This window comes from Phaseolus vulgaris, chromosome 2 (assembly GCF_051622355.1).
Source record: "Phaseolus vulgaris cultivar YP4 chromosome 2, ASM5162235v1, whole genome shotgun sequence".
NCBI lineage: Eukaryota > Viridiplantae > Streptophyta > Magnoliopsida > Fabales > Fabaceae > Phaseolus > Phaseolus vulgaris.
In genome coordinates, this window is record NC_143499.1 from 31,182,296 (window position 1) to 31,196,214 (window position 13,919).

Sequence of the window (13,919 nt, forward strand, 5' to 3'; positions counted from 1 at the left end):
TCGGGCCAAACATAGGCCAGGGTAACTTTTCCTGCAATTCTACATTTTTCTTTCCGCACCCCTATCTTTGAAATATCAAAATTATCTTTGATAATTTTTTATGATTCCGGAATAGAGATTTCATAAAGCAAAAAGGTTTTCAGATGGTTTAGAAAGCAAAGTGTGTTTCTAAAATAGAAAATCTAGAAGGCAAAATACCATTCTAGAATATTCTTTCTGGAACACATTTTTTTTATTTTCAGAATAGTGAATCTGAAATTCATAAAATGTGTTCTGTAAAGAATGTTTTGAAAATATTTTGGAAAGAATAATTTGGAAGTCATTTTAAAAGGGGTAAAATATCTTTTTATAAAAATAATAGGATGCAGGAAGCCATTCTTTGGGAGAAACACCCCCACATGTCAATGGTCTGGGCTTGGTGTTTCTTCCTGCACCACTACATTTTTAAAATTACTAAAACTAGTATTGTCATTTTTATTTGAAAAGTGACTGGGTTTAGAGGTTTATGAAAATGAGGTTCCACGATATTTATGAATTGGTAATTTTGGAATGCATTTTTTTACTTGTGTATTGATGATTCGAAATAATTTTTTTTACTTGAATTGGTAAATTTGAAATGTATTTTTTTTACTTATACATTGGTGGATGCTAAATTCACTTTTAACTTATAATGTTTAATTGTGATTTTCAATAATTTATTAAAACTTTATGATAAAATGTTAATTTGTAGGAATATGAATATTTTAATTTATATAAAATACATGTTGTAATAAATAGATAACTCAATATCAACTTTTTTTTTAAAATTCTAATTTTAAAAGTTAAGAAACTCAATTAAACATTTTATTAATAAGTTTTACCGGAATGTTGCATATGTAAGATACCAATACAGTATCAGTTAACCTATGTACCACAGACACAGACATTGATACGACATAAACATTGATACAATATGAACATGGATACAGATATACATATAATTTCTAAAATGTAGGACACGTGGATATATATATATATATATAATTATGAATTATATAAATTGATAATAAATATTTATGTGCACAACTATGTTTTAGTTTTTTTTGTAGTAGAAAGATGTTTCTCATGACTAATTCAAAAAAAATTATTTTTTATTTTTATAATCATAATAAAAATTTATACAATAAATTTGAGATTTTGAATAAAAATTATATATTTTTTCTTTTTAAAATTGTGTTAAAACCATGATAAAAAATCCAACAATTTTTTTTTTAATTATACACTTCACGGATATGTGTTCTACCAGTGTCTGTCTGATATAGATACGTAATTTAAGAGATGTATCCAAACCTCATAGCACGTAACACTATTTATTTATTTATTAAATTTAGTTTATATATATATATTATTTTTTAATATGTTTTTTAAGGATAAAATTAGGTCGAAAAAATTTAAAGTGAACAATTCTAATGTGTCATCCCAAAAAAAAATTATTTAAATTATTATTTTCCTCGATTCTAAATAAAATGAAATTATTTGACGTCTTGAAATAAGCCTCTCACTCAAGTATTAAAAGAACGAAAATTCTTCTTTCAAACCACCTTTCCATTTATCCGACACCAATATTTTGACCTAAAAAATTCACTTAGATAAAATCATTACATTCAATCAACCCATTTGAAATATTCTTTATTTTTTGTGAGAATTTTGTATTTAAATTACATTTCCCCATGACTCTAAGCTATGTACCATTGGACTATTTGGGAGTAATAAATCAGACATAAATCATTTAAAAAGTAATTGATATGTCTGTAAAAATAAATTGACCACCATTAAATAGTAAAAAACCTCAAAAAAATATCATAATAATTGGACGAAAAACACCTAATAAGACAGAAACTAAAAAATATAGATTAAAAAGTTACCGATTAGAGGAGGAGGAGGACGTGTGAGTTGTGAAGGCAAGGTGTCAAAAATAGAATAGCCAGCAGAGTAATCAAAGTCACGTGTCTGTACCATGGCACACGTGTAGCTCAATCCATAGCGTACCATTTTATATACATTGATTCCACAGAAATCTTCTTCCCAGTGAATCAACGCAGAACATCCCTGGTTTCATTCTGTTTTCCGAGCATTTCGTCTGAGGTAATTTTATTGAACTGCAATATTTGTTCCTAATGAATGCATGCATGCATGCAAGTTAGTTTACTTAGAAACCTGCTAGATCATCATTTTGAAGAGAAGAAAAGAGAATGCACAGTGCATAGATAAGTAATTTTAACTAATTTTGATGTTGAAGAACTTGATTGAGTGTATATGCATGGTGTCAGTGTTGTTGGAGTAAGCGGAATGGGATCTCTTAATCTGAAATGGACGCCAGGGTGCTTGGTTTTTGGGAAGGTGGAGTCAAGTTATGATAAGTTTAATGGCAAAGAGAGAAGAGGAGCAAGATTCAAAGGAGGGCGAAGATCTGTAATTGTTGCTACGGGGCCAGCCATAGACCAGGCTCCTGCTATTGCCCAAGAGCCCTTGACAAAAGATCATCTTATTCACTACATGGCATCTGGTTGCAAGCCCAAACAAAGCTGGAGGTTAGACCTTCATATTTATCCCTTTTATTACACTTTCTATTCTAATACCATATCAAGAAGAAGTCTAACTCAACTTTTAAGGTTTGTCTTAAGGTTTTTCACACTTATATCTTGTGAAAGCTCTAATCTCTGTTCGATGTGATAATCTCTGTTCGATGTGATGGTCGATGTGATATTCTGGGAAAGACTCTAATCGATGATGTTGAATCTCCAACATTGTCCAATTCAACTTGAGATCTCTGAGTTGCCTAGTTTCCATTCACTAAGAGATCGACATTTTACTGATTAACATGCTTGTTTGGTTTCTCCTCAAAACACACCACTAATGTTGTACAGTATATCTTGGTGATTTACCCAGCTTGCATGTTGTGTTTGCAGAATAGGTACAGAGCACGAGAAGTTTGGGTTTGAGCGTAACACTTTGCGTTCAATTAATTACAAACAATTATCTGCTTTACTCAATGGCATTGCCGAGAGATTTGATTGGGAAAAAATAATGGAAGGTGACAACATCATAGGACTGAAAAATGTAAGTCCTACAATAGTCAATGATTCTTCTTTCTGAAATTTTGTGCCTCGTATTCTGGATTTTGGTTTTGACGTGGCTACGGGCAGAAATAGTACTTGAATATTTATTCGCAAAAATTCTATTGGGAATCTGTCCCGAGACCAATTTCAATTAAAGGGAATGTGACATTTATTTGTAAAAAACAGGACAAGCAAAACATATCATTAGAGCGTGGTGGTCAGTTTGAGCTTAGTGGTGCGCCTTTGAAAACATTGCATCAAACTTGTGATGAGATTAATTCACATCTCTATCAGGTTAGTGTCTGCAATTTCTGTGATAAAAGAATTCTGAATTCTGAGATAGTTTAATTAATAGTTTTTTTTATTTCATTACCATGGATTGCAACATTGTTATCATTTTTAGAAGGCAGTTTTTGGTCATGAGACTGAGAACTACACCTCGATTCATCTGACAGAATTCTTATTCCTTGCTTCATAGGCTAAAACTGTTGCAGATGAATTGGGAATTGGATTTTTGGGATTAGGTTATCAGCCTAAATGGAGATTGGAAGACATAATTAGAGTGCCTAAGGTAATATTTACCTGCATCGAATCTTTGAATTAAGGGTGGGATGCTAATACATTGACTTCTTCCAGGAACGGTATAACATTTTACAGAATCAGTTATGCAAATTCGGCTCGCCTGGACTTGAAATATTGATCATGACATGCTCAGTTCAGGTGAGAATTTTTATACCTCAGTTACTAGGCATATACTATTTGGCATATTTATCCCTGTTCTTATATTAAGCATCACAAATGATCCCATTAGAAATATTTTTAGTGCCTCTAAAATAACAAATGAAAAAAACTATGGGTTCAGGTGAACCTGGACTTCAGTTCGGAAGCAGACATGATCAAGAAAATGCGTGCCAGTATTGCTTTGCAGCCTGTAAGAAATTCTGGTGGTTCATTGTAACGTTTTTATTTTTCCTATATGACTTCTTATATAACGATTAAACCAATCCAGTTAGCAGCTGCCTTGTTCGCCAATTCACCTTTCAAGGATGGGGTTCCAAGTTCTTATCTCACCACCAGAAGGTCTATAATTGTCATGAGTTATTGTTCACCACAAAACCCAAATGTTTGTTTTCTATATAGCATTAATATAAAACTTTGTTGGCTATGTTGTAAACAGCCATATTGGTGAGTTTGACAAACATCGCACTGGCATACTCCCCTTTGTTTTTTATGACAATTTTGGGTATGTTTACCTTTTTCCAATTTTACTTTTTACTTTATTACACTTTTTTAATGATACGAAGTCTGATTTTTTTGGTGGTCTGTTACTCTTGTAGATTTGAACAGTATGTTGATTATGCTCTTGATGTGCCAATGGTGTTTGTTTATCGCGGAAACAAGTACATTGACTGTCGTGATATGTCATTCCGGGTTATCTCTCAAATCTCTCATTACCTTCCACTTACGTATATATATAGTTTTGTGCAATTTATATATATCTCTCTCTATATATATAGTTGATGATTTGTTATGCAGGACTTCATGGCAGGTAAACTCCCTGCCATTCCAGGTCAAGTGCCAACACTAGCTGACTGGGAAAATCATCTAACAACCATATTTCCTGAGGTTACTATGCAGCTTTGACCATGTTGAGGATTTGGATTTATCTAAATGCTGCATACTAAGTTTGCAGAGTGTTTAATTTTGTACAGGTCAGGCTAAAGAGATACATGGAAATGAGAGGTGCTGATAATGGCCCTCTTCACATGATATGCGCAGTCCCGGCATTTTGGGTATTTGATCTGTCTCTGCAACACCCAATTCAATAATCTTCATCTTCAAGAGGGATATATTGTATCTTGATAGACTCTATATAATGAAAAATACATACTTAACTTCTTAATACTTATCTGCTTATCTGCGGGGAATAATTAAACACTGCTAGATATCTGATTTAACAATGCTATCTATAACCTTTTCATCTGATAAATTGTCCTAATTAATTTCATCAAGGAATGGTATTTTTTCAACCTGACGTTTGTTTAATGTGGTTAACTTTCCTCTCTCAGGTAGGTTTGCTGTATGATGAGGTTTCACTGCAAAATGTTTTAGACATGATTGCTGATTGGACCACTGAAGACCTACAGAATTTAAGGAATATGGTAATGAAGCACAAGCAGACATATATTTTGTGAAAAAAAATGAAATGCATATAGAAATGTAGTGGTTGGCCTAGCACTTTTCTTTGAATCAGGACCTCTTAATTCATGCAATTCGTATGTTTAGGTTCCCATAACTGGATTAAGGACTTCAATTCAAGGTAGATTGCTGAGACATATTGCAGAAGATGTGTTGAAGTGGGCAAAGGTAAATGTATTTCAAATGTTGATACTAATTGTTCTTCCGATTTTACAATCTAGAAAAAATTGGAAGTGGTGTGAGGCACATCTATGGTTTTGCAGGAGGGGCTGGACAGAAGAGGCTTAAATGAATCCGTTTTCTTGGATCCATTGAAGGAAGTGGTCTTCACAGGTATCCCATTAATTTATTCATCTCTGCATTGAGCATAAAAAAAACCATTTTCACACATTTGACTATGTGAACAGGTTTCACCCAAGCAGACAAACTGTTGGAGTTGTATCATAGCAACTGGGGAAAGAACATAGATCATGTGTTCAGAGAGTGCTGCTACTAACTCCACTTTGATTCTCCTATACGAAGAAGATGGAGGAATGCAGAAAACTTGTACCAAATATTTGTTTGTTTGGTACAAGTGATTTCAAATTAATAAATGACCAAAGTCACTTGTTTACTTTTTAAAATGTGGCATGGACATAGCCTTTGACTCAAGCTTTTGAGGGATAGTAAATTTGCGCAGATGATTATTTCCTATGTTAGATCATTATTAGTTTAAAAATATCTACTTACACCTTACTTATTAGGTGATATTATTTTTTAATATCAAAATATTTACCACCATATAAAGAAAGGTTGAAAATGAGAAATTTTAATTTATTTGTAAAAATATTTAAAATTTTAACGAATATATCTTAGAATGACTTCTTTATTTGTTTTTCTTGATTTGGTTATCTTTATAAAGAGTTAAAATTTTATTTTTAAACTATCTTTTTTCGTTATTGTCATACTTACTTTTTATTATGATTTATCTCTTTCCATCTATGGTTTTTTATTTATTTTTAAATTAGATTTCAATATTTTTAAGAAAATATTAATAGTTAAAAATACTCTTATACTGTAAATCTTAAACATATTTATTATATATATACATACATAATCAACATTTATATCGTGTAACAAGTTAAAATAATGTACATCTAAATTACTTGGATATCAAAGTTTCCTAAATAATATAAATTTTATAAGGTTTTGTTGTTTAAAATGAATAGATTTTGGGTAACATTAAAATGCAGAAGTTTTAATGAATAAACAAAATAAAATTATAAAATTTAGTATAAAAGTTGAAACACAAAAACTGAATTATCTTATTCAAATGAACTATTTTAAAGATAAAAAAAAAACAATTAAAGTAATTGAATTTTCGTGTATTTTAGATTTTTTAGGTTTCAAATTTATTATGTCCATATCAAATGTGGGTAAGGAATTTGATAAAGGTGTCAGTAATTTTAATATAAAGATTTCTTTTACACAATTAGAGTTATAGAGAATAAATATCCTAAATATCTTTTGAATATATGAGATATATTATAATCAAATTTTATAACAAATAAAACTTGTTAATATACAAACAATTTTTTTATTCGAATAAATAATTTATATTGTAATATAAGAGAATAATAATCAAATTATAAAAGCAGTAAATTAAATGTACATCATTCTATGTTTTTTATTCAATAATATTTTTTCAAAACACATTGAAAGCTATTCATACATGTATTATATAAATAAAACTTTATGTTAATATAAGATTATTTAATACATCAAATAAAAATTACTCTAATGTATATTTTGTAAATATATTAAAACTTTCTCATTTTACTAACGTTTAATTTTAATAAATTTTATATAAATAACTATAATGTCATGAAGTTATAATTTAAGGATTGATTATTTATGTAAAGTTATTAATAATATAACATTTTGCTTCACTGGTAATTTTATCCCTCTTTATATAATATTATTAACTATTAATATCTACAAATATTAAACAAATTTGACATAAAAATACGAGATAAAATACTCTAGAAATACTTTTTAAAAACGCTATAAATTAATTATTATTCTAACATATATAAACTGAAAAATTAAAATATTGCTTGGTAAAATATTTTATTCCGTTGATTTGCTTAAAATAAAATTAAATAAATTCTAACATGTCAAATATTTTGATTAACTTCAAATTAAATTATAAGAAAGATTCTGAGAGAACTTTTCTTCTACCTTGATAGAAAGCGCCTCCTTCGTCTCTCGCTCCGCCGCGAAGGTCGTCGTTTCACCGTCGATCCCCTCAGGTTCGTGTCGTTTCCTCTCTCACAGCACCGGTTTTTATCTATCTCTTCTTTCGTCTTTCTCGTTATCGTGTTCTCTTTTTCACTCTCTTTTCGATTATAAATTTGCTCTATGCAGGTTCCGCTACATTATTGACATTTTACATTATCTTCTATTGTATCGGTTTACCTTTTGGTTTTCAACATATCTTCCTTCTTTATTGGCAGTGTTCTTTGATTGTGGCAGCATATAAGTTTGTTAAACATAGAATCATTGAAAGCCTATTAGGTTTGTTTGAACATATCAGCACTTGCAACTTTAAAATTATTCACGTTTTGTTCTACGTGGAGAATTTCTCAAACCAAATCGAATGTGCTTCGAATCTATTGTTGCTGAGGAGAATATTCTCCTTTGTTATTTGTTCTTGTTCAATTACATATCTTACTTCACTGGTCACTTTTTCTGTTATACTAAATTTACAAATAAGTTTCTTCTTACTATTATACTAAATTATCAACCCTCTAACCTTGATTCTCTAGTATATAAAACAAAAACTAATAGGATACAAATCTCTTCACATGGTCCACATTTAAACAATCATCACATAACCAGAGGCAGTTAGAATGCTGAATTCCTTAGAATTCTCAAATACTCCATCCAAACACAAATTGCACTTTGTTCGACTCAATTTTTTTTTTTTTGGGTGTGTTTGTGTACAGATACTGAGTTGGATTGGGAAAGGGGATTCAACATTTCAATTCCCAACTCCTTGCTTACAAAATTTCAGCTCAGGCACTGTTAGTGCGCTCCTTTTGTTTTGACACACGCAAATGCAATCATCGATCCCTAAACTTTCACCCTTAACCCTAAAAAACTATTTTATTAAGAATAAATCTTGGAAAACCAACAACCTTTCTCGTCCTGCCCCCACTCCAGGAAGCAAGATTTGCGTAACTCTTTAAACCACTTTGGTTGAAAATGAAAATTGTGTCCTCAAGAAAGAATTAACGTAGGTGAATATGTTGAAAGCTATTAGAAACCAAATTTCTCTTATATGTGTATCATACATCCAGAGGTGGAGATAGAAGCTAAATGTATTTGATGCGAGTAACATCACTAACGTGGTTCAGTGTACATATATGCCTCCTGCACATTTTGAGTTTCTTTTGTGTTACTTATTTCATTGGAGGCTCTTGCTTGTAAATTGCTTCATTGTTTGTTATTCTTAATGTTGCAGAAATCTACGCAAGAGAAGTTGAAGAAGCTTGCTCATAAGTATGTCCTCAAAATTTACTCTCTTCTCATTTGCTGTGTGGAATAGTATACAGTTGATAGTGAATTACCTTTCACCACCGTTATAGTATAGAGTAGTAGTGCCATTGTGTCTAACCCAATCCACAAATCAAAACCCAGTTGGCGGGCGCTATAACTATAATTCCCCAATATTAGGCCTGTAAAAGGAGTAGAACATAGATCTGGGCCTCACTGGATCACTAATGTGCGACCTAACCTAACGAAACAATGAGTTGATTGGTCATCTTTTCAATCGTAGAGGAAACTATTTAATAACAAGCGAAACCACTGTACACAAGACAAAAGACTCCACTCCATCTCCTTGACTTCACTGCACTGTACCTCATCTCTTGAAAAGGTGATTTAAACTGCAATCTTTCTGCTGTTTTCCATTGTGTTGTGGGCCCAAACGGCAGATCAAAATCCTAACCTGGATGAAGTAATATGTTTAAGCTGGACCATTATTATATGTTTTTGAGACCCATTATTATCTCTGTTTGTGTTGTTTTAGTTCTTGCTTCTATCATGGACCCTGTTGTTCACGGGCCCAATACTGCAATCATGCCCACCTTATATGTATAGCTCTACCACAAACCTGGGGCAATGAAGAATGTTTTCCGTTGTTCGTTTTTATCCTTTAGTTTACGGTCTGAGTTTTTTCTTTCTCAAGATTATAGCAGCAATAATCTAACATACTGCTTCATGGTTAGCTTGTTATGCTTGAAGTGTGCACATTCATGAAGTGACGCTGCTCATAGACGAGAAAGGGTAAACCTAGGGCTGTAGAGAAAGGTGTGGTGGGACTTTAGTCTAAGTGTCATAGTGCCCCAGAATCCTATTTCTCCTCGTATCATTCTTGACTATTTAATTTCAGTTCATTTATGCTTTCTTTTATCTATGTTGGAACCTTTATACTATGTTATTTTTTGTGTGTCTGTGCATAACAGGTGTTCAAAGCAATTCCCCATAAACAAAGTTCATGGGCAAGAAAGGACGGGCAAAAGCATTGGAGTCTATATCTCACGCTCCAATATCATTGAGGGAAGAAGTCACGGGAAAAATACAAACCAAGGCAGCCTCTAACACCAAGTCAAAATTGAGATTTGAGCACTTGAAAAACCTAGCAGTTTGGGCCACCACCAATGACCCTCCCATACAGTCTCTAGGTGCCTTCTATGGACACCAATTTGCCACCTTTGGAGAGGCAATTGGAGTACCACCTGATAATTCTCTAATAATTTGCGAAAGGTTTGTTATGCCCTTATTTGTATGTTTAGTAGTTATTCTTATTCTTCAATTTGGTTCAGTAGTTGCCCCTTTAATAATTAAATTCGATGGCTTGAACCTTTAGGAGAACACTAAATTTACAATATCATTTTTCTTTAACATTTTGAATAGTCATGCGGAGCAATATGATCTATCTATTGTTGGAATTATTATCTGATCCAAATTAGCAAAGTGTTATATTTCTAATAAGCACTCGAGGAATCCACCTTCAGAAGCTAGTTATTAAGAGAGGATAACCAAACACTACACTCTACCAAGTATCATATACTACTTCATGTGGAACTTTGACATCCCGTAATACTCAAATTCCTATCATAGAACTATTTTTGAGAGTCTTCTAGTGGCGTTCACTCTACAATACTTTACTAGATGAAACTTCACTCAATTTCCTTTGTCATAGCACTCCACCAGTCAAAACTCTCCATAGGTAAGCCGTTTTTACCAACTCTGATACCAATTCACAAGCATCCAAACACTGAAATCGCTCTTAAAAACTAGCTATTAAAGGGGAACAACCAAACAATTAAATAATTTATTGAGCATTCCATACTACTTTGTATGAGACTTAGACACCTCAAAATGTTTAATTCCCAATCAATTTCATCTTTGTTATTCAAATGGATGCTTGATTAACTACTACTACATTTTATGTGACCAATTTATTTAGGGAATAGTAACACCGCTCTACGTTGCGATATGCTTCAACATTCAAATTAACAATCCAATTTGTGAAAATTTTGTAATGGTTGCTGCTGTTTTATTGTTATTATCTATGCTTATAAATGTTCAGCTGCTTACTTACCATATCCGTATAATATATCATTGAAGAATTTGGTGATCTTTTGTTGTTAATACTTTAATTCATAGAAACAAAAATCATTTGATAACTCCAATAGCTAATTTTATTTTTTAAGCTATCTTTAAACAGTTGGTGCTCGGAAATTTCCTGAGATCTCAGTATGAAATATGTTTATCAACCCTGATAATCATTTGACTGCTCTACAGATGTGAAACTGTTCTTCATCCTGGCTTTAATTCAACTGTAAGAATTGAGAAGAATAAATTGAAGGGCAGGCATAAGCAAAAGAAGTCTGGTAACATTACTCAGAACAACGTAGTGTACAAGTGTCATTATTGTTTGCATCAGAATCTAAAGAGAGGAACCCCTAAGGGACACATAAAAGGGATCTGTCCATCAAAAGTTAAACCATCATTAGAGTTAACACCTCCATCAAAATCCATCACAAGTGAGTCTCGTAAAATACAGAAAGGCATTGCAAGTAAAGATGAAGTCAGTGAAATAAAAGTGTTTCCTTCCCAAGTTGTGGCCAAGGATGTTACCCTTATGGATACTCAATCTACTTCGTCAAGTACAAATACAAGAACTTTGTTAGAAGGAAAGAGGAGAAGGCAAGATAGTCCCTTGTCCAATGATATTATTAAAACTACAAACATGTCTGGAAAGGGAGCAAATTCTGTGAGTACATCCAGCAAAAGACGAAGAAAATCTTGGACGAGTTTAAAGGAAATTGCTCAGAGCAAAGAGGATAAGAACAGTCAAATTGGTAATTTGACAATCCCATTTATTCTGTAAGTAGGAACATTTCCTGCGTTGGTTAAATTCAATTGTACTTTTTACATGATGCCTGCAGGCTTTATACTTTAATTGCTGTTTCTAGCTAACCTGTCTTTACTGATGCCCTGTTAGAGTCCTGTTCTCCTGTATGGATATCAATATATTTTTCTTTTTGTAATTTTAGTTTTCTTTTTCCTTCTGTCTCTCCCTTTAAGGAGACTGAGTTATCACAATTTCGATTGAGTTGATGAGAGAATGGCATGGAGAATGGTAAGATTTCTTGAGACTTGCTGAGAGAAATGCAAACAATTTACATGTGGGAAGTGGAATTCATATATCTAAACATTATAGAAGAGGAGGAATCCAGTTATTTGTCAAGTAACTTTGAGAAAGTTATTTTTTATCTTTATCATTTATTTATTTTTATCTAACTTTTATTAGAGTTATTCTTTATTCACAAGTGCACACACAATTATACAAGAATAGTCTTTTTGGGAATGATTAATCTAAACTCTTGAATGGTTACTACAAGAATCTTCTTATGTTTGCTTCCACACCAACAGTGTTGTGATAAACATATTCTTTAAATCTTTCAACTGATAATTCATCTCCCAAAACTCTTGCCCAAACATTTTGTCCTCCCAATGGCATACTTCGCCCCCAAATAACCTATAAGGTCATTAGCAAAGAAAGATGTTTATCTCCCTTTTTACTTATTAGCATCAATGCCTAATAAGAACCATTATAGTTGGATTTACTTAATAAACACTGTTTGTTTCTATAAGCACAATTGCTTAACTCTTAAGAGGATCATGTATCAGTTTTTATTTTTTTTAAATACAAAAATTGAATTTATATCTTGTACCTTCTATATTTTTTTTTGCTTTAGGACATTTTTATTGGTAAAATGAGATTATTAGTGGGATTCATTTATGAAATATTTTAAGGTGCTGGGTTAGGAAGCATAGATTATTAAATTGAGAAAGGTAAAATATGTTAGTTAAGGAGATGTTGGGTTGGAAATGGCCTATTATTAACCTATTTAATTCTTCTTTTCTTTTTAAACAATTAAATTAATTATGTAGACACGTAAACATGAGACAAAGGACACATTTGACATATAAGAATAATGACATGGACATCTATTAGACACATCAACTCTTACCGACCAACTTCTTTGCTTTGTTTGGATTAGAGGTTGTGGGGAGTGAAAATGTAGAGAAAGTTGAGAGTGTTTGGATTGAAGAAGGTTAGAGTGGAAGTATGAAGAAAGTTTATTGGAAAATGTAAATGATGTGATAGTTATGAGAATATTTTAATATATTTTGAATAATGTAAATTGTAAAATTATAAATTTATCCTTATATATAAATAAATAGGAAAATGAAATATTAATTAATTTAAAGGATATTCAAGTTAATTAAAATAATTAGTATTATATTATTTAATTTCTATTACATTATGTTTTATATAATAATAAAGTATACTTTTGACCATGTAATCTTTTTTTAAAAAAAAAATTTACAATATTTGATTTAGTTTTTAAATAATAATATTAACAATTTATGTAAATTATGAGAAATAAATTATATATATTTTATAATTATGGTATGTCCATTAAAATGTCCAAAAATATAAAATATAGCATTCAAAATTTCTATTTCCATTATCTAAAAATAATCATTTCAAATAAATGAATCTATTTCTTTATAAATAATTAAATGTTCAAAAATAATAACTATGTACACATATTATTAAAAATTCTAATTTGTTATGTAATCTTTCTGTTTTTCTAATTAATACAATATTTGTTTTAAAAAATTATACTTACATTCTGTAAAAATAATAATTCCAAAAAAATAATCTATTCTGTAAATTTAAATAAAAAAATTATTTATTAACAGCTTCAAAGTTATTCATAAATTTATTTATTAACATTGTTAAATGTAAAAAAATCTTCTGTATATTTGGTTTTTTTCTGTTTTTAGATTACTGCAACATTTTTTATAATTTTTTTAATAACAATATTTTAAAATAACAGATTCAGATCTCTAATTTCAATCTATAAATTCAATTCATGTCAAAAAATAACATATTCAAATTTCATGAAATTTTTCCATTGACAATATACAATTTTAGATAATCAACTTAACACAATATTTAATTTACTAATATAACTATTTTAGTTTTCCTAAACA

The 13,919-nt window shown here is 30.8% G+C and overlaps 2 protein-coding genes across 4 annotated transcripts; both read left to right on the plus strand.

Annotated features, from left to right (window-relative positions):
- Positions 1-1,936: 1,936 nt before the first annotated feature.
- Positions 1,937-5,990, plus strand: LOC137811421 (glutamate--cysteine ligase, chloroplastic). The gene is made up of 16 exons (XM_068613166.2): positions 1,937-2,124; positions 2,310-2,570; positions 2,949-3,099; positions 3,285-3,392; positions 3,577-3,669; positions 3,735-3,818; positions 3,961-4,029; positions 4,108-4,178; positions 4,276-4,341; positions 4,436-4,529; positions 4,635-4,724; positions 4,811-4,891; positions 5,168-5,260; positions 5,385-5,465; positions 5,561-5,630; positions 5,705-5,990. The coding sequence occupies exons 2-16, from the start codon at positions 2,329-2,331 to the stop codon at positions 5,791-5,793; spliced, it is 1,482 nt and encodes a 493-aa protein (XP_068469267.1). The 5' UTR covers positions 1,937-2,124; positions 2,310-2,328; the 3' UTR covers positions 5,794-5,990.
- A 518-nt stretch (positions 5,991-6,508) lies between these two features.
- Positions 6,509-11,920, plus strand: LOC137811422 (uncharacterized). Of its 3 annotated transcripts, XM_068613167.2 has the most exons (4): positions 6,509-7,588; positions 8,803-8,840; positions 9,806-10,106; positions 11,151-11,920. In XM_068613167.2, the coding sequence occupies exons 3-4, from the start codon at positions 9,838-9,840 to the stop codon at positions 11,737-11,739; spliced, it is 858 nt and encodes a 285-aa protein (XP_068469268.1). In that variant the 5' UTR covers positions 6,509-7,588; positions 8,803-8,840; positions 9,806-9,837; the 3' UTR covers positions 11,740-11,920. The 3 variants fall into 3 exon arrangements, with proteins under 3 accessions (XP_068469268.1, XP_068469269.1, XP_068469270.1); XM_068613168.2 differs by lacking the exon at positions 8,803-8,840 and having other exon boundaries at positions 7,489-7,588; XM_068613169.2 differs by lacking the exons at positions 6,509-7,588; positions 8,803-8,840 and adding an exon at positions 9,541-9,650.
- Positions 11,921-13,919: the final 1,999 nt, after the last annotated feature.